The sequence below is a fragment of the Cyanistes caeruleus genome, chromosome 5, assembly GCF_971803275.1.
Source record: "Cyanistes caeruleus chromosome 5, bCyaCae1.hap1.1, whole genome shotgun sequence".
NCBI lineage: Eukaryota > Metazoa > Chordata > Aves > Passeriformes > Paridae > Cyanistes > Cyanistes caeruleus.
Window position 1 is genome coordinate 42,437,973 of NC_141705.1, and position 27,191 is coordinate 42,465,163.

The 27,191-nt window shown below is 38.9% G+C and overlaps 1 protein-coding gene across 5 annotated transcripts in view; it reads left to right on the top strand.

Annotated features, from left to right (window-relative positions):
* DCHS2 (dachsous cadherin-related 2) overlaps positions 1 to 27,191 on the top strand; it is a 135,629-nt gene that overhangs the window by 52,588 nt on the left and 55,850 nt on the right. For all 5 annotated transcript variants that reach the window (XM_086891251.1, XM_086891252.1, XM_086891248.1 and 2 more), the window contains exons 3-9: positions 1,012 to 1,243; positions 14,459 to 14,695; positions 15,985 to 17,004; positions 18,362 to 18,537; positions 18,922 to 19,021; positions 24,442 to 24,599; positions 25,827 to 26,661. In XM_086891251.1, the coding sequence (XP_086747377.1) occupies positions 1,012 to 1,243; positions 14,459 to 14,695; positions 15,985 to 17,004; positions 18,362 to 18,537; positions 18,922 to 19,021; positions 24,442 to 24,599; positions 25,827 to 26,661 (2,758 nt within the window). The remainder of the gene's footprint in view (positions 1 to 1,011; positions 1,244 to 14,458; positions 14,696 to 15,984; positions 17,005 to 18,361; positions 18,538 to 18,921; positions 19,022 to 24,441; positions 24,600 to 25,826; positions 26,662 to 27,191) is intronic.

Here is a 27,191-nt window from a genome sequence, read left to right on the forward strand (position 1 = left end):
TAAAGTAGTGCATAAAGCACGTGCAAACTGTACATGCCTGTGCTGCCTTGTGCCTCTGAACATGCCAGTGCCTCAGAATTGACTTTTATCTCTGCCACAGTGGACCTGCTGTCTTTTAAAAATGCTTGTACTTCCTATGGCTGTAAAATAATCTTGGAAACACGAGTCCCTCCAAACTCATGGAAGGAGTCCTCTGAGAAGTAAATTGCCATTAATTTCACTGGGGCACTTCAGCACCCACAGAACTGTCATTTTTGCAGATTGTCACAGAATTCAGTGCTTTGTCATAGCAAATCAGTATTTTTCTGTAGCATAGTCTGATAATCCATCTTCCAGTTGGCTCCTTTCTTCTCCAGTTTCACTCCAGAGCAAGGCTAAATGTGGTACTTTATACCATGTGGTATTTTAGTGGGTGTTTGTAGGGCATCAGTCAATAAATTGAGGCTAGGTCTTGTAGACAGCAGCCTGACAGGTCAGCTTTTGGCTGTCCTGCACTGCTTTGTGTCTCTGGTAAAAAAAGCCTCATTTATTCACCCTTATGATGGCCATGCTTTTACATCTGAAAAATAGATGAGAGAAGTTATTCCTGCTTTACTGGAGCACTACAGTCACCTGAGGGGCATGTCTTTCTGGGGAAAAAAGTCCCTGGCTTATCTGTGAAGGAATAAGTGGAGTGTTGGTGATGTCAGCAGAAGCATGTGAGGCTAGACTAGCAAGGTTTTTGCTGAGTGGTGTTCATTAGCATTAACAAAATTGACTTGAAGTTCAGGCCTCACCGTTGTAGAGAAGCTGAATTTCTTTATGTACTCGATCAGCCGTTGGTGCTGTGCTGCGCATGTAGCTTGCCTTATGTGTTGTGTTTTGGGGTACAAGTTGCTTTTAATGGACATTTTCATTGCAATATTGTTGCAGTATGTTCCATTTCCTAATGACGGACCCCAGCCAATTGTGTACCATCCTGTTTTAAAAACTGATTTTGTTTTTTGTTGTTTTTTCTTATTTATCCAACAGGGTGGTCTGAGTGCCCAAGCTTTTGTTCGCATTGAGATAGAAGATATTAATGACAATCAACCCATTTTTGAACAAGACATCTATGTGACAAGTATCAGCAGTCACACACAGCCAGGAACAGAAATCATCAATGTTGTTGCCACAGACAGAGATTCAGGAGTGTTTGGTGTTGTCACATATGAACTGGTCCCAGGAGAATTTTCTTCTTTTTTCACAGTGGATACATCCACAGGTACTGTGTGAGTCTGTGATTCAGAAAGGTGATAATTATTCAAGATTCATATTTTCCTTGATGATGCGTTTTGTATTTGGAGTCATGTCATACAGGTGAAACTTGGATACTGATGGAAAATAATTCTAGAGGTTGATGGAGGATTTAGATTTAACATGAAACCTTTGCATTCACTGGAATAAGCAGAAGAATGGAAAACATAGTACATACCAGCACAATGAAGGACAAGCAGTATGCCACTTACCCACTATTTTCAGCCATAAATCTATTGATCATTGTAAGAAATAATAAAACATTACTTTTTTACAAAAATATTTGTGTTTCTGAAATTCTTAGGGCTTATTCTTGAAGAGCAATAAAACAACCTTCAAGGTGTTCCTCCTTTCATTTCTTCTCTGGTTCTGTTCTAATCTTTCTCTGTACTGTGCTAGGATAAGTCCTCATTCTGCTCAGTCTTACAAGGCACATTTTGCCTCCCTGTTTGACTCAATGTTTAGCTTTGTGTCTTTTTCTGCCTTTTACTTTCTGATGTGACACTGCATCCTTCTGGAGGGTGGTTCAATGAAGAAGTGATGGTGAGAGCAGAAAACCAATTATGGCAAAACCAAATCTGTGTGAATTTTTTTAAAGACTGGTTGAATCTCACAGATTTAATTACTCTTCCCATTGCTATAAAGCAGCTTCTGTAGTCAGCTTTCTAACCTTAAAATAGTTTTCAGCATCAGCTGAGGAGAACATGAACATTGCAACTATAACTGGCCATGGTGCTTTTCAGTAAGTGGTTGACAAAACTGAAATTGCCATTTTTCTTGAGGCCCAGCCCTTGCATGTGAATGTATTCTGATCAACAGATGGTTATGGCACACATTATTTTATATGCTTTAAGGTATTTTTAGACTGCAGTACATGTGTGTATATATTAGCTCTTTGGCATACAAAATCTTGCAAGGTTCTATTCTTTTGAAATAGTGTCTGTTTTTACACAGTTCCCAAAACATTCCGATGAACAGAAGAAACTAATCTTCTTAGGAAGTCAGGCTGCTTGTCTTGGCTATTTCAGAACTTATTTAACTGTGGACTTTTAACTACCTGTCAAGTCAGGTTCTCAGGGGCATAACTGATGTCAAAAATACATAGGTCAGTCAATAATTAGGAAGCTGGATCTCTACAGGCATTTAACTGGTCATTTTAAAACTGTCCCATCAGGCTTGTTGAAGAGAGCCCCTGTGGATCACATTAGCAGCATTGGCTTTGCAGCAACCCTTTGCTGAAAGAAAGCATTTTGAAAGGCTTCTTCCTTGGATTGTGACCTTTTGGCCTCTCTTTCCAGTTTGGCACTTTGTATAGGAAAAATGTCATGCTTAATGATGAAGACTCTCTAAGCTTGTAAGTTACTATTACGTTGTGGATCTATCACGGTATTTTATCAAAGGCAGAGCAAATTCAGGGTGAAGTTGCTTGAGGTCATTATTGCTGACATTTCATGATGAGAAAAGCTCTTAGGTCAGGCACTATTCCCAGCATTATAGTGCTTGGAATCTGATTGCACTTAATCAGATCTCCTGGGTAATTCACAAGGTCAGACTGTGTCTAATTTTAACTTATTAATATTAATGCTGTGGGCTTTTTTTTTTCTTTATACACTTTTTCCATTTATATTCTTCCACATCTACTGACAATAGTGCTTATGTTCAGTCACTGGTGAGGCAAATGATTTTTAAACTATTAGAAAAAAATAAATATTTTAAACAAAAATACCCCAAAACATAAAAATTATCAATTTTTCACACAAAATTTTTGTAACCTTTGAGCTCCAAAACCCGTTCAGTATTCAGAGAGAGGTGAAACAAGTGGTTCACTGTTAGGGCAGAGATTTTAAGCTCTTCCTCCTTAGTTCTTGTTACGACACATTTCCCAGTGTTCATTGTGCTAAAGCTGTCTTCATATGCTCTGATATATGGCCTAATTTAGCTGTGCCTCTCTGAAGGTTATGTGAGGGACTTCATCTAGTTAGCTGGGCTGCATTTTGTGTACAGAGGGCAATGGACAAGTATGTGAAGGAGCAGGCATTCTCCAGGAGAGGGATGCACAAACCAGAAAGCCAAATGAGATGATATTACAGTTTGGTCTCTGTTTTTCTGATCTTATGGATGTGCAGTCTGTTACTGATGTGTTCTACAGTTTTTCCAATTTACAGTATGGCATATTCTGTTTTGTCTGCTTTTCTCATTATTAGAGGACCTAAACAGAGGGATAGTGATGGTTTGGAGAATTCTGTGGGTTTGCCTGCCTGATAAGTTTTATTTTTTTAAATAATTATTTTTGTCACTGATAGAACATTTACTAATGCAGTAATTTTCTCCTTTCTAATTTTGAATTCCTATGTTCATTATAGCCCTTAATATTTTATGTGGACAGAGATATTTTTAGTATGATGAGATTTAAAATAATTAGTGCAGTTTGTCACATTACACTCTGATACATTAAAATCATATTCAAGATGATGCTGTTATCCATGACATGTAATTTCTCCTTTTGACATTTTCTCTTTTTTCTGGCATGAAAAATTTATCTCACTATAATTTTCTTCAGGGGTGTTTGTTGAGTGCTGCACTTAGGATACTCACTAAAAATTGACTTCTGAGTTTTTGGGAGAGAAATGGATAAAACAGTAAAATAACAACTGAAACCCAAATTCTTAGCTGCTATGGCTTGCTTCTGGGTCTTGTTTGTTAAAGCTCTTAGTTTTTCTATGAGCTGTGTTCAGAATATTCTGCCAGCTGGTCAATTCCTGACTATATAGAGTATAACAATACTGCTTTTGATACAAAGATATTATGATGTTGAGACACAGCCAGGCTCTCTGAAGGGGCTTCATCTTTTGTTTCAAGCACTGGGACCTGTGGATGTTGTAAATAGATAAATTCAGTGGAAGTGGGAAGGAACATCCTTTCGTTGACCAGGTAGACTGATTTTTTTATTTTTTTTTTTAATTCAAAACAAGATTTTATTAGTTACATTTGTTTGCTATTTTAGCTTTTAGACACTGCATTTATTGTTTGTGATATGCTCTTATAAATAACCTTTATTGTGTTTCCATTTTTGAAAAAGTTGAAGTGTTTTTCATTTGATTGATGATAGACTTTCCACAAGAAAAACCACTTTAAGAACTGTGTAACTAGAAAAATGTATGGAGAGGAAACTGTAAACCAGCTTCTCTGCTGGTTCGTGACTCTTGCTATCATTTGTTTCTAGAATTGGTGTAAACAACATCTTGGCTTCATTATGTTGCCTTTTGTAGATATCTGATCCATGCATGATCTATGAGCAGTACTCGTGAATTGATTAGAACAGGGCAAGTTGAAGAGCTCTTCTGGCTAAGAAACTGTTTGAGCTATGGTTGTTTATTTTCCCATTGTTACCTAACAAGCTATCTGAAAGACAGTGTATTTATAGTTATGGCTGAGCTGGTAATTAAAAATGTAATTCACAGGATGCAATCATAAGTGTGGCAGAAAACCTATGCAGTGCTTAACTTCAAGACTTTAGGATTAACAACTGAATTTGTAAACTTCCATTACAATAACAGCATTAATACTTACCTTCACCCAAGGGCATGTAATTAATTTTTCCATTGATCTTAGTGATGCCCTTTTCAAGAGATGGGCAAAAAGATGGTTATCATCATCATAGCTCTGGTCCAGGCAAGTTGTTTCAAACCAACAAATTAATAATAGTCCTTGAAAATTATTATGGACCAGTGTGACTTTATGTGTCAGTCTTCAGGTAAATGGTCTTTTCATAGCCTTAAAACAAATCTCCTAGCTAGTCCATGTGTGCAGAGAAAACTTCCATGAAGGCTAAGTAAAAGGCAGCAGCCATTGGTTTGTCTTCATGTGAATGCATTTGTTTTTTAAACCTAGCATGAAAATGATGTAGAGAAAGTATCATTCACTTAGTGTATGTTACAGCAGTATAAGCATTTAATTTAGTTTCTTTCAACTCTATTAGATATTTAGGCTCATGTTTCTGCAATTCCTATGTAAATCGGATGCCTTGAACAAAGGCTATGGCCTTCCTTTTGTGTATTTTTTAGAGAATGTTTCTGTGAACATGGTGGATAGACCTGGGCTGGATGCCAGGTACCCACCAAAGTCACTCTATTACTCCCCTCCTCAGTTGTGCAGGGGAAGAAAATGATGACAAAAGGCTTGTGGGTCGAGAAAAGGGCAGGGAGAAATCTCTCAGCAATTACTGTCACAGGCAAAAGAGATTCAATTTGAGGAAGTGACTTTAATTTATTGGCAATCAAATCAGAGGAGGGTAATGAGAAATAAAAACTACATCATAAAAGATATTCCTCCCCCCCCCGCCCCTTCTTGCACTTTACTTCACTCCCAATTTTCACTATCTGCTCTGGCCTGGCAGCACAGGAGGATAGGGAATGGGAATTGTGAAATTCATCACAGGTTGTCTCTGCTGCTCCTTCTTCCTTACACACTACTGCTCCAGGATAGGTCATTTCAACAGTATCCAGTCCTTCAGGAACAGAATGATCCAGTGTGGGTTTCCTGCAGGGTTACAACTCCTGCCAGCAAACCTGCACCAGCAGAGCTTCCTATGGGGTCACAGCCTTCTTTGGGCATCCATCTGCTCCAGTGAGGGGTCTTCCATGGGCTGGGGGTGGATCTCTGCTCCACTGCAGACCTCCATAGGCTGCTCCTGTAGCCCCCACACAGCCAAACCCTTGCCACATAAACACAGTACACCGAGGTATTTGGAGATCACTCCATTGACTTGAAGATACTTGGATCACCCTTTTGTTGTAATACTTTCTGTCACTTATTTATACCAAAAAACACATTTTCAGGAGATCAGACAAGCCTTGTTGCAAAATCTGGTTAGTAGTTGAACATTTAAAAAAAAAATCAGCAGAGGAGTACAGTTCCTGCAAAATGAACATTCTTTTGAGGAAGTTTTGACTTGCTAAAAACCTGCTTCCTTTAAGATGAGCTCTGATTTCTTTTGAACAGAAGAACAAAGGACACCATGTGACTAAAATGTCTGTCCTGCAGAGCATTCAATGAGCTTAATCTGTTGGTGAAGAATAAAAGGATGAATATACCTAAAGATATGCAAATATAAGAATATAAGAAGTACCTTAACCAAAAGCCAAATTTAATTCCAGCATCTTATCACTTCAACAGTGCCTAGCAATGGATACAAGAAGAGGAGTTGTGGAGCTTGTACAGAACAATGCCTCACTGGTGTATGTTTCTTGTGGTAGTGTGTATTTTAGTGCTGTGCTACTTCCATTACTGCACTATGGAACCATATGTAAATGCAATTTAATGGCAAACTAACTTATAATGAACTTTGATTTGGTTCAGAATAGATTCGTTCCAGTTAAGGATGATGACAAATTTTGTTCTACTGAAAAAATAGAACTGTTTTTTGACAGATGCATCTTGGGAAATTTTAATTGCATTAAGAAGTTTTGCTTTATTCTTATTGCAATACAGGTTGAAAAGTAATGTTGAAATGCCATCATTGCTTTTTGTGGCGGAAAAACCCCCAAAACTTTACTTTACTCCATGTATTATGGAGTGTTTAATATATAGCAGATTGTACTAGGCATTGAAGTAAAATGGGGATGCGCCCTTTTTAAAGAAAACAAGGCCATATTTATGATGATTGATGATGTTTTCGTATAGTATTGTAGGAAAAAATAGTTTATTTTTAAACTACTTTTGGCATTTTCCTACAGCATGTAGTACATTTGCTAAACATATGAAGAGCCTCACATAAATGACATTTTAAATTAGGAGTGTTTTAGTTTGGAACATTTTGAGGCCACTTCTTTTTTTAAACTGCAGTTTCTTCAATTACTGTCTTTCTGATCTGTCATATGATACTGATAGTGTATTTGGAATGCTACAAATCAGAGGAATATGTCCGAGACATTGGTTTAGCACAGTAAGTTTTCACCTTTGAAAAATATTGAGTTAAATCAAAAAAGAAAAATTTGTGATCTCAGCTATTTGTGGACATTTACCTCCACTGAGATCTCATCTAATGAGACATTTACCATAAAGAATGCAGAAAATAGTATATTGTCCTAGAAGCACACAAAACTTTATGTAGTAAGTGTAAGGGTGCAGATTTGTCCCTGAAAGAAAGTTGTATAGCAGAACAGCATGAAAAAATATCCATATTGCTAGCTCTTAATGTACCTCTTTTTTCTTTCATGCATAAAATCCAATAAAATCAACCATCTACAAAAAGAAATATTCCTACATGCAATGTAGCAAAAACTCAACCATGCAATAGTGGAGTGTACATGAGATTATTGTGTATGAAAGAATGCAAAGTACTACCAAAAAATACTCCAGGCCACCCTCTTTTCTCCCAGTTAAGCCAGTGTCAGATCTCAGAAACAGAAGAACCCACCAGAAGAGGCAAAGAGTAAACTTCCATGGCATTGCACCAATGATGTGGGCTGATTTAAAAAAAAAAAAATGGTGAAAAGGAAAAAGTTATGCCCAAAACTCCCATTTTAGAGGAGGGAAATAATGATATTTTTACAGTGAAATTCAGACAAACAACCGTTTTCTTTGCTAGAGACTGTATATGTCGCAGAGCACAGGATTTATTTACTGTACTTTGCGTTCTCAGTTTACCTAAAGAAAAGAAGAAAGTGGTAGGTCACACCAAGGGAGCAGACAGCTGTGTTACAACGTTACAATGAATGTAGCAGGGAAGTGTGTGCAGCAGAAAATCAGTTAATTTAAATGAAGGGCAGCATCTGGAATGTTTTGTAATGCTCTTAATATAAGAACAGCAAATATATCTTTGGCTTATAGCAGGCTTCATTCTGTATCTGTCCTGATACATCTTTTTGTACAGTGCCTTCAAAGAAATACCACCCCTGGTTACCATGGCAGTCAAGTTTTGTTACCGGGCTGTGCACTGGGCTGTTTTTGGATCTAGAACCTGGCAGATTGATTGAAAAAGGTCCTTGCCTGAAAAGGTCCTTGATTAAAAAGATGTTTTTGGAAAACTTTGATAAGCTAAGCAAGAAAAGGCAATCTGCTGAGAAGGTGTGGCTGGGCTGGAGCTGTGCAGATTGTGGGGGGAGGTCTCTGCCGTTGTCTTTGAAAACACAGCAATTCACCAGGCTGATGTCCTGCCTGCTTACTGGCGTAACCTTTGATTTCTGTATGGACTCATGTTTGTGTGCAAGTGTTCGCTTTGTACACAATCAGACAGCAAACACGCTCTGAGTTACTATTATGTCAGATTAAAGGAAACAAACCAGGACAAAAACAAAGAAAATCTTGTAACAGCAAATTATATCTCTTCAGTTATCTGTTTTACTGAAAAAGTAGAATTTTGTTGAGTTTTTTGTTGCTTTGTTGCTTTTTTGGTTTTTTTAGGGAATAATTTTTTAAACACGTAATAGTAAAAGCAGAGAAAGCTAGGAGACACCTCATCTTCTAAACTGGCAAACTACAGTCTGTAGGGACATAAAATTTTGCATCCCAAATTGCAAGACTATGTCTAAAAAGCACTTGTGTAAGAGAACTGAGCCTAGATGATACAAAACTATTCTCGTCCTATACTCATGCTCTCTTTTGCTCAACATTAGAGGCTGATGCTCAGGTGGGTATATTGTTTGTGAATAATGGAACTTCTGTAATTAGAAATTCATATTTTGTGTGTTGATGAATACTTCTTAACTCATTGAAACTCTCTGTAGCCTGTAGTATTTGAAATGTAGTCATGCAGTATTGACGTGCTTCTGGGGGGAGCTGCAGTATTAAAACTGCTTATGTTATTTTATAGATTCAGGTACTGGTTTGTTATGTGCAGTTTCCCAGCATGGTCAGGTTCTGATGAAGTGCTCTAGACAGACTTCTGTGTGCTAAGCAGATTCTTGTGATTAAACACAGTATGTTTATATAGTATTGGTTGTAGACACTAAGTCCTTTTATAGCTATTTCTTTTTCTAAGAGGAAAACTATGAATTGAGCAAAACAATTTGCTACAGAGGGGCCTGTGTTGAAAACAACTCCAGTGCAGGGGTATGAGACCTGTAAAGTAGAAAGGTAGCTAGAAGATTGATATGGGTTTTATCAGTTATTTTCTACAAAAATATTCAAACACTGAATATTTTCAAACTGAAGAAGTCCTCTTCTTTGCTGAAATGCAAACCAGAGTTTGTGTCATCAAAAGTAAGCTTTTTAAAGACTTTCATGTGAGCTGAAGCTGTGTGTATTACAGCAGGTAGACTGTAAATGTAATTCCTTATTAATTCCTTCCCCTGGCAGTTATTAAACCAGCTTTTCAGTGTATTTGGCAGAGTGTTGCTATGGTTACCAGCAAGCATGCAGCTTCACTAAAAAAGGTGCATTTTAAGTCCAGGTAAAATGCTAAAGCTGGAATCTGTATGCAATGCTAAGATGACAGCAGAGGCAATGAGTTGGATAAACTTAAACAGAAATGTCAAGCAGAAACACTGTCATTCCTCCTTAAAACAATGCTGATTTTAATGTTAATGTGAAATGCACACTTCTAACTGCATCCATATTCTGGAGGATCACCCAGCACAGATGTGCTCATCTTGAAGTTTTTTTCTGAGACATAAAGAGCAAAGCTGTGTAGGCACCCCCACACTGGGAAGTGGCCGAGCTGGGGTGGGTGCTTTGGGCAGATCAGTGGGTCAGTTCTGACCTGCACAGTAAACAGCAGGCCCAGTGGCCGGCTTTGAAGGTGAACTGGGGTGAGGAACCATGTGGACCTTTTGGCCATCTGTTTGTTGTCTGAGCTGTGTCAGGTAATGCCAGCTGGCCCATACTAGGTTATTTGCTGAAGAAATACTGCCATCATTTAAAGTTTATAAGGGTGGTTGCTTTCAAGGGCTTAGGTAACATCACTGGTAACTGTTGATTGAATTTTATTCCTCTTGCTGTATTCTAAAGTTGCTTTTCTATTTCTTGAACAATGATATAATATTAGAAGCTGTTTAAGCATACCTATGCAATCCAGACTTTGTTACTGAAGTTAGTGCATCCTGGTATTTATCTTTGCAGCACTTGACTAGTGGAAAACATTTGGTTTACCTACAAATGGCTATAAATGTAGGGCTGGTTTTTGTTTTGCTAATGGTAGAACTCTGTGCAAAACCAGATTTTCGAAGTGCTCAAATGGAGATGTGTGTAGAAGTCCTATTGGGCTAACCAGTATGATTTTTTTTCCACACAAAAAGTTCTTTTGGTGAATGAACCTATTTTGGTGCTGTATGCTGTTGTAAGATTCGGACTGAACACAGGATCATTAATATAATAAAACATGTATTTTAAAAGAATCTTTGCATGTGGATTCCTGTCTCCTGCCTTTAACTGTTGAGAAACAGCAGTTAACCCACTTGTGGAATAGGGTGCACCTCCACAAAAATAAGAACAGCAAAATCCCATGAGAAATATTGCCATTGGTAGAGGATAGTGGGTGACACAGAGTCCTGTCTTTCATTAGTGCATTTGCATTTCCTGGGTGAATAGGCACGAAGTGAAGAGCGAGACTTCTTGGAAATTCATGCCCTACCATGTACAGTGAGTGAGGAAGTATGAAGCAGATTAAAGAGTTGGCCATTAGGATTTTGCCTTCAGTATTAGTTCTCCCCATACATTCAGTCCTCCAAACCATCGTAATGATTTCTGCTAGCCCTTAAGCACAGATTGTCCTGCAGCAAAACATCTGTAATTCCAGCTGTGCTGACCTACCTTGGAGCAGAGCTATTCCCAGACTTCAGCCTGCAGTGGCAGTTGCTAACATGCATCCAGCATTGCAAATTCTGCCTGAAATCTGTATCCAGATCATACCCAGGCAGCAGGCAGTCTGTATGTCATGCTTTTGATTTAAAGGGTTGGGATCTGCAATCAGTTACGCCCATGCGGATCTAGTCAAGAAAATGAGATTGCCAGGGTGTGAATGAGGCTGGATGTTAATGCTTCATCTGGTGTGTAATTATAGGATTGTTCACCTGCGAAGCAGAAATGATTCCAGCTCTCTCTCATGCAGAATAAGGAATTAACCAGAGGTAAAATCTTCAGAGCACTGCAGTGATATAAATATTAATTTGAAAAATGGGAATGAAATGTTTTTAAAGGCAGCAGATAAGACTGTTCACTTATATGGCAAGTCAAGCTGTAAGAAAGGTGGCACTTTTCTTAAAAAGTGGACCCACACTTGTGTATTTGTGGTCCCCCTGTTGGGAGCTTTAGTAAAACATTCCTTGCAGAGGAGCTGTTTCATCCTTTTCCATTGTCAATGTTTATAGAAACTGTTGTTCATAATGGAAGAATATATTCTCTACCACAGCAAACTAATTGTCTTTTAAGTTCTCTCTGAAGCCTTGCATTACAGGCTGCAAATAATTGTGGTAATAAGAATAATAAGCCCCAATCTTAATTACAGAATGAGGAAGAAAGGAAAACCATGGTTCATCTTCAGTCTGTTACTTAGAGAGACAGGCCTCTGTTGAGTTTCACACACTGGACCTGTGACTGACAGTTCCTGCTCTGTGTAATTTCCTTCTGTTTTTCTGCCTTTGCAGTGTAGTACTCGGGTATCTCCTGTGCCCTGCTGCAGCAGATGAAATGCATCCAGCCACCTCTGCTCTGAGGTGTGCTAGCAGCTGCTTTTGGCCCAAGTGTCCTGACTGTCCCTTTTAGTCACAGTCTGCTGTTTTACCTAATCATACAGAAAGTGAAATCCCAGATGCTGTTTTCTTCTACGACTTCTTTCCCATCATGTGGTGTGATAATAGAGCCTAATGAGGCTTGTTCACCAACATATGGCAGAGCTATCTCAAATGTCTCTATAGATTATATATATCCAGATGCAAAGATAATGCCCAGTCCTACAAATGCTGAAATAAACAGAAGGTACACAGTTAAAAGTCAAAATGGGTTATTAAATTTCTGCATACTACAGTTTTTGAGGTTGGAGGGAACCATATGGAAAACATATACTTTTTACTTGCATTTTGCTACTGTTCTTATGGTGTCCCTGGTCCTGCAAAAGAGAGCTGAGTTGGCAAAATGGACTTGCTTATACTCCTTTTTCCCTAGGACACAGCAAAAGAATGAAGAAAGAAAACAAATCTTTTATTAATTTTCTTTCTGCTTTCTATAACTGAACTGGCATGGAATGTGCTGCGATGTGTCTAGGTCAGCAGAGAAGGAGCTTTGGTTCTGAAATAATTCTTTTCCATCAAGTCTTCAGAGCTCCTGGAATGGAGCACTGTTTGCTCCACCCTTTGCTAAAGGATGTTCTGAAGTCTTTAGTTACTCCTCTGAGAGTAAGATTTTCAATTTGATGCTTTTCTGTAGAAGTTTTCCAGTTCTCCACATACCTCTTGAAGTATCTAAATGAAGACATATTTATATCCTTGTCAACAGAAAAATATCCAGTTGGTCAAACTAGTAACATATAGTCCATTTGATTGATTTAAATTAGACAGAAATTATATTAAAAATCCATGTGTATATGTTTATCCTCTGGGGAAAAATAGTTAAACCCCTATTTCCTTCAAGCTACAATTACTGAGATTACCTTGGGAAATGCCAAAAGTTTGTGTCCTTGAAGGACTACTTTGTTGAGCTGCTTAAGTAATCATAAAACTCAACGAGTAGAAGAAAAAAAAAAATTTAAAAAGCCAAAATAAGGTTGTTTCTTAGAATTACATCAGTTGTTAGCAAAGCTAAGCTGGATTCAGCTGAGCTAGATCATCACTGCACCCTGAATCCGTCTGTATCAATGCTGAGCTTTTAGTGTGGTTTGTCACACTGGAATAAGTGTCCCTTTTTTGTTAGTGAAAAGCATTTTTCCTTGATCCTGAAGACCCTTTTACTGCATTTTAAGCATATCAAGACATATAGTTTATTATAGTCTTCTGGCAGTATATTTGGAAAGTATACTGCATGCACACACATTTGAATCTTTCTAAGAATTTTATGTATTTTCCATTATTCTGCATTAAATGGATTGTAGAAAATTAAGGTTGTAGCTTCACCCTGAATTCTGAGAAGATATATTCTTATTGAATCATGCATTGATTCTCCTAAGATGCTTTGAGCTAACACTAGTTTTTACCCTGTCTAACCACTAAATGTCCAACTTGAATGGCAGACATCATCCTTACTAAACTCTTCCTGACAGCCAGGAAATTATAAAGGTAGCCCAAGGTTTAAAGGTTTGGTCTTACTGAACTGCCAGAGGTTCTGTGTCTTAACCAGCTTCTACAAAAAGCTAGGTAATTTCTTAAAAATATCTGTAGGTATGTAAAGGGTTGTCCCTATTAGTTGAATGGAGTTTACTGCAATTTTTCTGCTTAGCACACTGTGATTATAGCATTTAGTGTATATTTAGTTAAACTCATTGTTAAGAAAAATTTTCCTGCATTTGGTCACCTTTCATCCTCATTTTCATGTTGAAAAACTTAATTGCAAATATATTGTCTTGAGAAATGAACATCCAAAGTACTATATTTTGGGACAGAACATTGCATTATTTTCAAAGAATTAGTTCATACAGTTTATATAAAATGTAATTCTTAGAAGCTTGAGAATTCAATGGACCTTAGAATTCACTATTAAAGGGTATTTTGACAGAAAGTTGTGATCAGACAGCAGGTGATTGTTTACCAGGTATTTTCCACAGAAACCCCGGCTCCTAAGATTTATATTTTGGGGCTTTAACTCCATTTGTGTGGATGTTTTATTTCAGGAGTTATTTAAGCAGAATGTCTCTGTGGCCTGTTTGAAATAACATTAACTTTACCATTTGCAAAGATAAATTAATTTGTAACAATGCTTTTTTTCTACCCCAATGCATTTCTAAGTTGCTATAGACTTAAAGTAGCAGTAAAATTTAGCATCATTAAAGATTTAACTGAATCTGTGTTTCTAAAATCAGAATTATGGATGCTGTGTTTTGAAACAGAACTTTCTGTGTTTCAGTGGCTCTGTGAATGGTAAAGATCATAACGTTTTAAAAACTTGGTTCTCAAAAATTGAATTGGGAGTGCTGATTTTTGTCCACATGGTCTGACTTTCTCTTAGAGTAGCAATACATGTTAAAACTAATTTGACAGCCTGCTGAATGTGGTCTTACATCTCTCTTAAGTGCTATTTTATTTCTGTGTACTTTCAGGAATTATTTATCTTACCTCAGCTCTTGGCCACCTGACACATTCTGCAGTCCTCCTGACTGTTTCTGCACGGGATGGGGGTGGCCTTCCCTCTGCCAGCAATGCAGCTGTCACAGTAAACATCCTTCAGACTGTTTTGGTTCCTGCCACATTTGAGAGATCTCGGTATAGCTTTTCTGTTCCAGAAGATGCACCTGAAGACAGCGTGATTGGCACCGTGAAGGCCAGAGAGCCTACGAGTAAGTCACATTCTCGGTCAGAGATTGTTGTATTTTTGTTGTGACCATTAACTGGAAATAGCTGTGGATGATTTTTATTTCCCCCATAAACCTCCATGTTATTCATTCAGTCTGTCAAGCATTAAATAGAATTTACTGTTGGTGTTTACAGCAACTGGTGTAATGGCTGGTTTATCAGGATGCTCTTTAGAACAGTTGGAGATTCATGGTATGCTCCTTGGTGGTCCATAGAGATTGGCAATGACCTCCATTTACATCCTGATGGATTTCTGTAATTGTAAATGGGGAGATAGGAAGCATGTTGTGAAAGTTCAAGTAAGTGTGACGGTTTGGCTCATGTTAAAGCATTAGCCATGCAAGCCAAATCTCAGAGCAATACTTAAAATAAGAAAGTATTCAGAAGTTTCAGAGGATCTTCAAGAAATGCTCTTGGCCACCCATCAAAAAACAAAATGACCAAACAAAACATCACACTGTCTCAAATTAAGGGAAGTCCAGATGAATGTTTGTGGGACTCTTTGAAAATATATTTAATCCATCTGGTTTTGTTATAATTTGTAAAGGGAAATGGGTTAGCTCCTGACAGTCCTTGGTCATAAAAAGCCCTGTCCTGAGAGCTCTATGTATTTGGTTCCTATGCAGAGCAGCGGGATCTGTGAGTCCACATAATAGCCTGATGATGGATCTGTAAATATAAGGTGGTAGATGACAAGATTTCATACAAACTTGATTAGTCAGGTCCTCCCATTTCCTTCTTTTGGGAAGGACTGTCCTCGGGGTGGAGATAGCACCCATAAGCTTATGCTTTAGGTAGCATCTGATGTATGTTACAACAATGATCACCCATGAACAGTACATTTATTAAAATACTTTTTTTTTTTTCAGGGAACTGCCATCTGTTTCAGTCCTTGCTATAGTAAATGCCTGTGTGTAGTGAAATTGCTCCCACAAGATTAATTTATAGGAATGTTTTTTCTGTATTTTAGATCAGGGAAAAACAAGAGGCTATTATGTGATTTTCTCTATAGAGTTTTATAATACCAGTGTGATGAAAATCAAACAGTGCAGAAGTGGACAAACTGTATTCATTCATGTTTTTCTGAAGGGCTCCAGGGATGGGAAGAAGGAAGCATAAAAAGCCTAAGAATGTCAAACATCTGTGTAGCTTACATTTATTCCATTGAATTTAGCAGCATGCATTCCCCCCAGATGTTCTTGCCTATGTTTGTTATCACTTCCATATCTTATTTTATTTGTTTTACATTTTTTGTTGTTTTTTCTATTTCTAGATTCATTAGAGGTGGTTTCTTATAGAATTTGCTCCGGTGATCCACATGGAAAGTTCTCTATCGACCCCCAGGTTGGCATTATCCGCACCAAGAAACAGCTTGACCACGAAGCTCAGCCTGTTGTGGTGCTCACTGTTCAGTCACAGCTGGGTAATTCCCCTGTCTACAGCAGCACTCAAGTCAACATATCTGTGACAGACATTAATGACAACCCCCCAGTATTTCCTACCAAATCTGATAAAGTAACCATCTCTCATACCCAGCCTCCTGGCACTGCTGTCTACATTGCTCACGCAGAAGACAAAGACAGTGGCCTAAACGGGGCAATCAAATACAGTATTGCAAGCAAGCAGTCAGATGCATTTAGCATTGATCCAAGTCTTGGAGTGGTAAACCTTACCAGGACAGTGTTTGCAGAAAAGCAGAAGGAATATACTCTACACATAGCAGCCGAAGACTGTGGAAGTCCTCCTCTGACTTCTTTGCTGGTGTTGACCGTGGTTATTGAAGAGCAGAAGATGGGCCCTACTTTGGTTTTCCAAAGCTTGGTGTATCAAGTAGAAATCAGTGAAGCTACCTCTCCAGGTGCCCAAATCCTTCAGGTTCAAGCCCACTCACTTGATCCACACAGCATTACTTCCAATCTGACATATTCCTTAGAGCCTAGCACTGATTCTGTTGTATTTGGAATCAGCTCTGATACAGGCTGGGTTTATCTTCGGAAACGTTTGAACTATGAATGCGCACAGATGCTGAGTTTTAGAGCCTTGGTCAGCACATCTCAGGATGAAAACCTTAGGCAAAATGCAAGTACATCTATAATAATTAATGTGCGGGATGAAAATGATCATTCTCCCATGTTTATGCGTGAGAGCTACTTCTTTGAAATTGAGGAAAATCCAATTCCCAGTGGTGTGGTTGGCACCATTACAGCCATTGACAAAGACTCAGGAAGAAATGGACAGCTTTCCTATTTCCTCTTGTCTGATGGAAAATATTTCAAGATCAACTCCAACACAGGTAGCATTTTATGATTTATAATCTGCCTAATACTGCTTTTGGAAAGCAGCCTTCCCTAAGGGTATGGAAGTAAAGTATAAAGCTTTCAGGAACTGCTGTGAGTCTTTTTGCTTGATATATAAATATTTTAACTCTAAGCTTCACAACTTGGGGAATGAAATAAACCAAATACATTTTCATGAAAGATGGACTAGCCCTTAGGATTTTATATTTTTCATGACTTTGTTCATGTCACTTGGGCATAAGTTTCAGTGTTTGGCCAAAAAAAATGTTTTAAGTTATAACTTCAGTAGTTCATATGGGAAATTTTTTTGCCTGTGATCAAGTAGAGTTGAAAAGTACAGATCAGCCATAAGTAACTATAAAGGTACTTATGAAATTAGACAAAGTGATTTAAAATACTTGTGAATGTTTCTGTAACTGACATCAAAACTGAGTTTGTGTTGTAGATGGCATCACAGAAGTCAAATTGGCTGAGAGAAATTTTTCACAGCATAGGGTGTACTCTGCAGTGAATCCCCAATGCCTCAAGTAATAGGGGTTATGTGTACACCGCATAACACCAGAGAGCAGAGCATGGAAAGCCTAAAGAAAGGGAATCCTTCAAGGGACACAGGCGCTGTAAATAATCCAGTTTAGCAAAATGATATGTAGGGAGCAAAGATCTGCTGTTTAAAATTCCAATTTCCAGATGTCCAGTCCCTGTGTGAATAGGCATTCCCAGAATTTCTCTATATGAATCTCAAAATAAAAGCAGGTTCCTTTTGAGTACACTCACGGAAGCTTACAGGCAAACAGAATACTGGAAGTTAACCAAGAAGATATAAAAAACCCCATGTGGTTATCTGTGTGATGAGGTTTGGTCAACCGCAAATCTCTGGTTATATTGGATTTGGCTAAGTAGATAGGGAGAAGATTGGTCAGATTTATTTGCTGGGTTTACCAGAATGTATGGGAGCATAAGGGTTTATGATTAATGTACATAATTAATAATGGCCCCTTGTCAGCAGTTAAACCCCAGTGCTCATGTATTATGTGTCCTGAAGTGTGGTGAAGGCCAGGTGGATTTCTTTGGAAGGTCAGCACTTTGGTTCACGCTGTTTTTATACCTTTGCTCTGGGGTGCCCAGTGTTCAGTAAAAGATGTCGTAGGGCTCTGAAGTACATTTGCAAAATTGCTATTGACAGATGTTTCTACAGAATGGGGTTCGAGGTTTTCGTGTCAGTGATCAGATGTATCAGAGGGCACGTATCATTATTACACATGAAGTCAAATGCATAATTGCACGGGCTAAGATGAGTGCTAGCGTACGCTAAACGCCTAACTCCCTTTCTCCCCCCTTTTCCTTGGCCGTCAGGTGAAATCATAAACTGGGCGGCGCTGGACCGCGAGGAGCGGGCGCACCACGAGCTGCGGGTGCTGGTGACGGACGCGGGCCGGCCCCGGCGCAGCGCCACGGCCGCCGTGCGCATCTCCGTGCGCGACCGCAACGACCACGCGCCGCGCTTCCCGCGGGGGGCGCTGCGCCGCCAGGTGCGCCGGGAACCGCGCGGGCAGCGCCGCCCCGCGCCCGCGCCGCCAACTGCGGGGCTTCCCGGAGCCGCCGGCTCTCGGGGCACCGCCGGCGTGCTGCTGCTCGCTTCATTTCCCACCTCCGAGCTGGGGGAAAGGTGTTCGAGTTAGCGCTCTATGCAGACCGCGGCAGAGGGCTGCTGGAACTCTGTTGTTTAACCGTCTCCAGAAATGCTCCTTGCACTTGCCGTGAATACTGCTGAACTGGAGAATGGAGCAGCAGCTAAGCTCTCGTGTTACGGAAAGGGTTTTGTTTTAAGACTGGCTTTATCCATGTAAAATTGCAAATAATTTATAAACTTTATAAAATTATAAAATTTATAATTATAAACTGTTTGGTGACAGGTTTTGGAAGGGCAGCCATCAGGGACGCTTGTTACCACCATCTTTGCAAAAGACTTCGATTCTGGAAACAACGGTGTTGTATTATATTCAGTAGAATCAGGTAAGAATTTAAAGGGTTTACTAATACAGAAAGATACATTAAAATAACAAGCATTTTAGAAAGCCATGTATCATACATGTTTATTTTGTGTCTGGCTGAATAAAGCTGCCTTTGTAAATAGGAATCAGCACCATCTTGTGTCTTATGAAGTATCTAAGGATGTGCAAGCGGCTGCCTTGCCTCCCTTCACTCTCTGCCCCATCTTTCACAGGGTTTAGTTGCTTCTGTGGCTGGTCAGAGATTGTTCAAACAGCGTTCAGAAAAGAGTAGGACCATGACCTTGTACTCTACAGCTGAGTATTTTAGTCAGTTGTTTAATATCTTAAATTAAAAATGTTCTCCCTTTTTCCATAGCCAGTTGAAGATTTTCCTGCAAAAATAACAGTTTGTGACAGTCTGAGACAGGGATCAGAGGGATCAGCAGATAATCTGAGTAAACAATGAGGTTTGTGGGTTTTAGTTCAGGTTCCACCCTTTGCTTAGCACTGTGTTAACCTGACATAGCATAGCTGCTTAAAAACAGTTCTTTAGTTTTTCCCATAATTCCCAGTTGTAGTAGTTCACTTCTGGGGTAAGCTGTAGGATCCAGTTTTGTTTGCAGTGAAATTAATAACAGAGCAGTCCTAAATTAGAGCATGAGTAGGACTGGGGCATTAATACCAGTAGGAGACATAATGTGATGTCTGGTTTTGCTGCATACCACTTGCTACACTTCCATAAAAGTGAGAACTCCATCCGTAACCAGGAGGGAAGACAGGTCTGTTCCTCCTGCTTTCCTTCGGTATTGCTTCAAAACAAGAGCTACCAGGAACAGAACCATTTCTTTTTTGTTTGGTTTATGTTATATTCTACCAGTTTCATGTAATTAATACTTTTTAAGGTTGGGATTTGTAACCTATAGTAATTTGCAAGTAGAGCTTACAGTTTCATCAGAGCAAGAAAACATTATTCCCTTAATTCAGATATAAATGACTGCTTATATTCCAGAGGGAATTGGATGGTATCTTAGACTTTGTGACATTGTGAGTAAGAATATTTTGCACAAAAAAGATCCCCCTTGTGAAAAAGGGAATGAGTAATGTGCAACCCTTTGTTTGAAGAGTGATGGCCAAGGAATACAGGAAGTGTTTTTCAGGGGTCTCAGCCTGTTCATGGCCTGTTCGTGTATCTAACTATATCCCCTTCCTTCAAACAGCACATTGGATTTTCTTACTGACTTCACTGTAGAGCCCCAGAAAGGAGAAAGAAGGAGTCCAAATTATAAAAATGACTAGCTACACAAAATATGACTGGTCTTGCAAAAGCTGTCTCTGGAAAGAACAAAAGGATAAAAACAGCAGCAAACACACCCCCATCTTCCCCCCCCCCCCCCCCCTTTCAAATTGAAAAACCACTAAAAAATCCTTCCCAGCCTTGGAACTAGATATTTTCCTGATAAACAAATCCAGAAACAGCTGAGCTCCTCTGATACTAATTTTTGTTGTTGTTAGTTGGCTCACAGCCTTTAACATCTGGTCTTCTGTTTCATGGTGAAGTTTTTGCCTGGTTTATATTTAAAATAGTATTTTCTAGTTCTGGGACATTGTTCAGTACTTAAAGATGAAGAAGAAATATGATCTGATTTACAGCCATATTTGTTAAACTGAGAGACAGCAGGTTAAGTGGGGAACTCCATGCAGACCAGTGCTCTATTCTTCAGTCGTGGGACTGCCACAAGATGAAGAGCTGCAAGTGCCAGCTGTTAAGCTTGTAAATGTTGCTGGGTAATTTTTAATATTCTTGAGATGTTAAAGAAATGTCAAGATAGCAGCAGTATATTAAGCTGTGCAGGAATGTTAATGATAAATGATAACAAAATACATGAGCAAAAATCTGTAAAAGAACTATGAGGTTTACATACCAGGCAAATTTTAGGTTACAGGGAAGTGTTTCCTTCAAAATGTCCCTTCCTCTCCCTAGAAAATCAAAGCAAATCATCCTTTTATAATGTATGTGTGTGGAAGTGGGTGGTCACATGTCCCTACCTCCATTTCTCTGTTATCACTAATTCAGAGGGAGGTTAATCCCAACTGTGTGTACTGTTTATTCCATAGTGATGCTGACAGTAGGAAAGTGGTTTGCCTGGTCTTCTTTATGACTATCAAAGGGTGTAGTATAGCATTTATAACAGAAATTAATAAATATTTGTAGGACATCTGGAACTACTGCTTTGTGTGTTAAGACTAGCATTGACAGAGGCTTCTACAGTTACATTTTGAGCAATTATGTAAATGCAACATTAGCCCTTGGCCATGCAAGTGCCAAGTCTAGTTACACTGCTAACATCACAAATTGGCAAGTGCTGTCCATGTGTCTATGAAAAAGTCCTTGTTCTCCAGAATGAGTAGCAAGCAGCTTGCAGAGAACATTCCTAGACCTGCAGAGGGTTACATTTCTGCAGGAGCCCTCATCATGTTCGGGTTCTCCAGGAGCCATAACATTGTCTTCCTCTTTTCTGTTAAGGGAAGCAACTTTTCCATCATCTCAAAGGAAAAGGACATGGTCAGGGCACTAAGTATTTTAACACCTAGGAAAGAAACAGTTGTTCAAGAAATGAGGTAAAAATATAGTGCTGAGGTCACTCTAATCTCTGAGAAATCTCTAGTGTTATTTTGTGTCTTCTCTCTGGGCCATTTTGCCTAAATGCCAGTTTCTGTAAGGCCTGAATGTTCAAACAGCCAGAGTTCACAGTAACGATTGCTTGGTGTTTCTTTTTTGTTTTCTTTTTTGTTTTTTTTTTAATCACAGTTTCTGTGATCATCTTTGAGAGCACAGAGCTGAGAGAGTGTCTGAGTTTTGGAGAACCTCGTGTAAATTAAAGTCTGGCCAACAGGTGGGACAAGGCATAGGTGAAAAAATTAATTGTAAAAATATATGTATTTATTGCCAGGTTACTTTTGCAAGCTCAAGAGAGACTGGGGCCATTAGAGTCTAGATATTAAGAGATTCAAATTTTTTCTGTTCTGTGCTTCATCTGCTCTTTCCAGTTTCCTTATTTCTTATCCATTTCTCATATGCTTTCTTCCTTTTCTCCTCAGACACAAAAGAACACATTTAGGGTGTATATGGTAGAAGCAGCAGTTGTCTAATTCAGGTGACTTATGGAGATGAGAGCTAAGGAAATGTTTTTGGAAATGCTGGGAGCATGAGCTTTCAGAACAATGACTGACATGCTGGATAGGTGTTAAACTTTTTTCTCAGTGTAAAAGTTTTTTCTGGCTTTCATTCAAATGGCTATACTTAGAATACATTTTTAAAATAGTTTGATAAAAATACCAGAAAATAGATATGGGGCATTTCAGGTTTGACTGTCCTTACAGTGTGGTACCAGATGAAAAAAATGAAAATGCAAAACACTTACAAAATGGAAGTCCCAAGGGGTTTTTCTTCTATATAATGTCTCTTTCCAATATTTTCAGATTTTTTTTTTGTTACTTTTATTGCCACCAAAATATGCACAAAATTATTTCATGCAATATTTGAATTTTAGTGTAAGTGTAGGTTTTAGCAAAATACTGAAAATATATCCATGCAATTTACATTATATGTTCTGTTTCTCATATCTCCTGTGACTTTTGCTTAGCTGGGATTTTCTGTCATGAAACATTATATGGAACAAAACAAAATAGCAGATCTGCGACTGTAGACGTATTGTTGGGACGTACACCAGGAAAGTAAACCAAAAGCTATTTATGAAAACAGTAATATAGCAGCATTAATATTTTGAAACTACCATGGAAAATGCAAAATGCAAGACTGTCTCATTCAATATAATTGTCTCTATATATTGTTTCCTTTTGTTAGCAATTTCCTTGTTAATGTTCCAGACAGCAAGACTCAACCCAGGAGGGACTGATGGAGAATTATAAAGCTATATTCATGCAAAAAATAGCAGAACAATATTGAAAAAAAATCCTATTTGTTGGTTGTGAAAACCCAGTTTTCTAACTAGTTTCCTGAGTGTTTTTTTTCTTCTAATGTTACAGGTGCAAATATTTTACAGTTGCAGATGATATAATTGGATACAAAAGTGAACTATCTATATGTGCAGTTAACTAATTTGGATGTTCAGATTTGGAGAATGTAAACAACTTCATGCTCACTTAGGTGCTTATGGAAATATAGTTCTTTATGTGTGTTTCGTGTACTGCATCTGCACTGAATTTATTTTTACCACAGTTGCTTACTATAATAGCAGCTGTTATGGTGCATGACTTTATTTAACCCACTAGCGCACCTTATTAAAAATTCACATAGCAGAAAGCTGTTTGGATGGTATTCTAAGAGAGAAGTACTTATAACAATTGTGATTTTCCCTGTTTCTGGTGATGGTTTCTGGTGGTGATTCCCATTTTACTAAAATTTGAAAGTAATTTGTATTCCATTTCTTAAAAATGGGGGAGCTATGTGTCAGTCTCTTTTTCCAGGGGAGGTTTAAATTTGATATTAGGAAAAATTCCTTTACTTAATAGTTTGTCAAACATTGGAACAGACTGCCCAGAGAGGTGGTGGAGTCACCTTCCTTGGAGTTATTTAAAAGACACCTAGACATGGTACTTAGGGATATGGTTTAGTGAACTTGGCCATGTTGAGTTAAAGATCATCCACTTGATCTTAAAGATATTTTTCAGCTTAAATGATTCTGTAGTTCTAAGTCATGAAGAGCTATTTATTCATCTTTGGTAAAAGTATTCTTTGCAATTCTCAAATAAATGGTGTGGCTGCAAGTAATAACTTTTATTAAAAACCACTTATTAGGGTGCCACCAGTCCTTGATGAAAGATATAAGCATAATTTCCAATATCCATGTGTTGCCCTGCAACAGCTTACTGTAAGATTGCAGCTGTCCCCAACTGGCTGCTGGCAGAGCACAAGCAGGGCAGGTGACATCGCTGCAGTCAAGGTGTATCATAGGGGTCAACAGTGCTCTTTGCTGGCCCCATAATCTTCAACTCACAGGAGATACTTGACCCTTCGTGTCAGTTTGGAGACTAACTAATTCTTAATTGATTCTTATTTAATTCTTTCTCTGGCCCTGTCTGCCAAGGTCAGAAATAGGAAGACCAGTCCTGGGCTATCTGTTGCCCTCCTGATGCACACACCACTGGTGTGAGTTAAGTTGGTATGAAACTTGGCAGTTGCTTTAGTACTCTATGGAGTTTCTCTCCATGTTTTTCTCAATCCACATTAAGTGATTTATAATAATTGTGTACTCAATGAAAGAAGAGGAGGTGAACCAAACAACCCTGAGATCCAAATGAGTGCAGCAGGCTCCTTTCCTTCTGGGTCCTGCTCTTTTTCACTGTTCATTTCAATGTTCAGTACTATGGAGGCAAGCTGTTACTGATTTGCAGTAACGCATATCCATTTTTACCCCACAGAAGGGGATATAGGATACTTCCAGATTGATGCCGTCAGTGGAGAGTTAAGAACAACCCAGCCTCTGTCACATGCTGAGAGATCCGACTACAGAATGACAGTCACAGCCAAGGACCAGGGGATGCCTTCGCTTCAAGGACATGCTGCTATTTACATACAGGTACTTATTTGCACTGTACAATGGGTAGATGGATAGATAGATAGACAGACAGACAGATAGATAGAACAATTATGTTAAATGCTTAGTTTATTTGAGGGGAAGAAAAACAATTTTGGAAGAAGGTTTGGAAATAAACTGAAAAAAGGAAGAAGTTCAAAATTGTAAGCACCTTGTCATACAGTAATTTTCCTTAGCTGTTTTTCTGTTGAGAGAGGAAATGAGAGGGCAGACTCTTTTTGATTTAAGAATGCTCAACAGCATTCTGAATCATCTTGCAAATAGATGATGCTTGTGCATTAGAATCGTTGGAAATTGGAAATGATTTGAAATCATTGATCATTGGAAACACTGGAAAATAAGATGAAAATATTCAGGTAGGTAGAAAGAAAAATAAATATCAAGTGGGGCTGGAAGTGGAGAAGAGAGTAGACTTTTTTGTTTTCTGCAGCAAGTTTCTCTCTTTTCTGAATTCTGTCTCTATAACCTGGTATAAGGATATCTCATTTCTCTGTGCTGGTTTATACAGGGCTGCTCTTCATGGGAGTGTGAAATGCAGCATGTGCTTATTCCATAGCAAGCCACCTGCAGCTCATGGAGCCACAGTGGGGCTGCTTTGTCCAGGCCACCTGTGCACTCCTCTGTCAGAGGCTGAATGTCATTGAGGCTGCACTTTTCAACTCACCCTAAAGATGGTTAATTTTGGATAGCTTGTAGTAACATGCTTCGGTCCAGGCAAGGCAAATGCTGTTCCCACAGAGTTAAAGAACTCCTCTCCCTGAGCAATGGGAGAAGTAGTGGGTGATGAACTGAATGTAACCCTCATTCCCTGTCTCCCTGCACCCCTGGAGGAGCAGGTAGAGCTGGGAAGGAGGGAGGGGTGGGAGGGAAGGTGTGTTTTTAAGGTCATATTTTACTTCTCATTATCCTGCTCTGATTTTGTTAGCAGTAACTTCAGTTAATATCTCTAGTTCTAGTATGTTTTGGCTGTCGTGGTATTTGCTGAGTGATCGGTCTTTGCCCTTATCTCAGCTCATGAACCTTTATTATGTTTTCTGTCCCCTGTCCAGTGGCAAAGGGGAGTGAGAAAGCAGCTTTGCTGGTACCTGGCATCCAGTCAGGGTCAGTCCACTACACATTGCAATATTCATAATTACAGTGGGAAAACCTTGCAGTTTTACATTAAAATTCAATTTATATTAAATATTCAACTTTATGTTTTGGTTGCAGGTGATCCCACTTCCCAGTGGGAGATCTGGCTTCTCTCAAGACTTCAAGCACTTAGTCATACCTGAAAATTTTAAACCTGCACAAGTGTTGGATTCTCTGAAGGCACCGGGTAACCATCTGGCACTTAACAGGAAACTGCATTTCAGTATTGCTAAAGATGATAATGCTCATTTTGAAATAGACAGCTTGACAGGAGACCTTTATCTTTCTAAGGAGCTTGACTATGAAACAGATTCACACTTTCTTTTGCAAGTTATTATAAAGGATTATAATAATCCCCCACAAAATAGCACTGTCCTCCTAAGTATTGATGTGGAAGATAAGAATGATCATTCTCCATATTTTCAAGATGACTTTGTAGTGATTGGCATAGAAGAAAATGTACCTCTTGGCACTCTGGTTTACACATTCAATGCAAAGGATGGAGATGGCAGTTTTCTGAACAGCAAAATAGAGTACTCCTTAGAAATTAGTGACATGGGTGAAAATCCATTTCTTATTCACCCTTTGTACGGCACCTTGACCACAGCTTCTCCACTAGACAGGGAGACTACTCATTCTGTGATCTTAACGGTGTTTGCAGAAGACCAGGCAATAAATTTGACTGATCGTCGGCTGGATTCCCTGGCTGTGAAAATTGTTATTTTAGATATCAATGACAACAGTCCCAGTTTTATGTCTTCGCCTGTTTCCTATGTCCTGGAGGATGTGGAGGTGGGCTTCCTTGTACACCACATAATTGCAAAGGATCCAGATGAGGGAAGAAATGGACAAGTAACGTATCACATTCTTTCAGGCAATGAAAACAAAGCATTTGTACTGGATAAAATCACAGGTACTGCAACTTCTCTTCTCTGGGGTTTCTTGTGTTGTGATTTTCACAGTAACATTGGGAGTGCATACCATGCAATAGTGAAATACCACATTAGTGTGGCACTCTGCCCAGGTGACTTACTGTCCTCAGGGGTGATTGTCTTGGGCAGAGCACTATACAAGCAGGGCAGTACAGCACACAGTGGTCAAGCTCTGTGAGACTCAGCTCAAAAACTTTGGCATAACACTGTTACTGTGTTGTGTAGGTGTACTGGGGCATCTTCCAATAGTGCATTAAGGAAGGTGGTAGGAAAATGGGTGCAATGAAATACTTCATTCTGATTTTGGAATGATGCATACTTAAAGCACATGCACACATATGTTATGATATGTACTCATGAGGAAAGGCAAAGTTGAGATCAAGGAGTTTGCATTACACTGTGGGTGGAATGTGTTCAGTGGAGGCTCAAAGTGCTGGTGAATTTCATTCTTCAGTCCCCTGAAATTCTCTGGTTTCTAACTATTATACTATGTTCTCACAATGCAAGTATC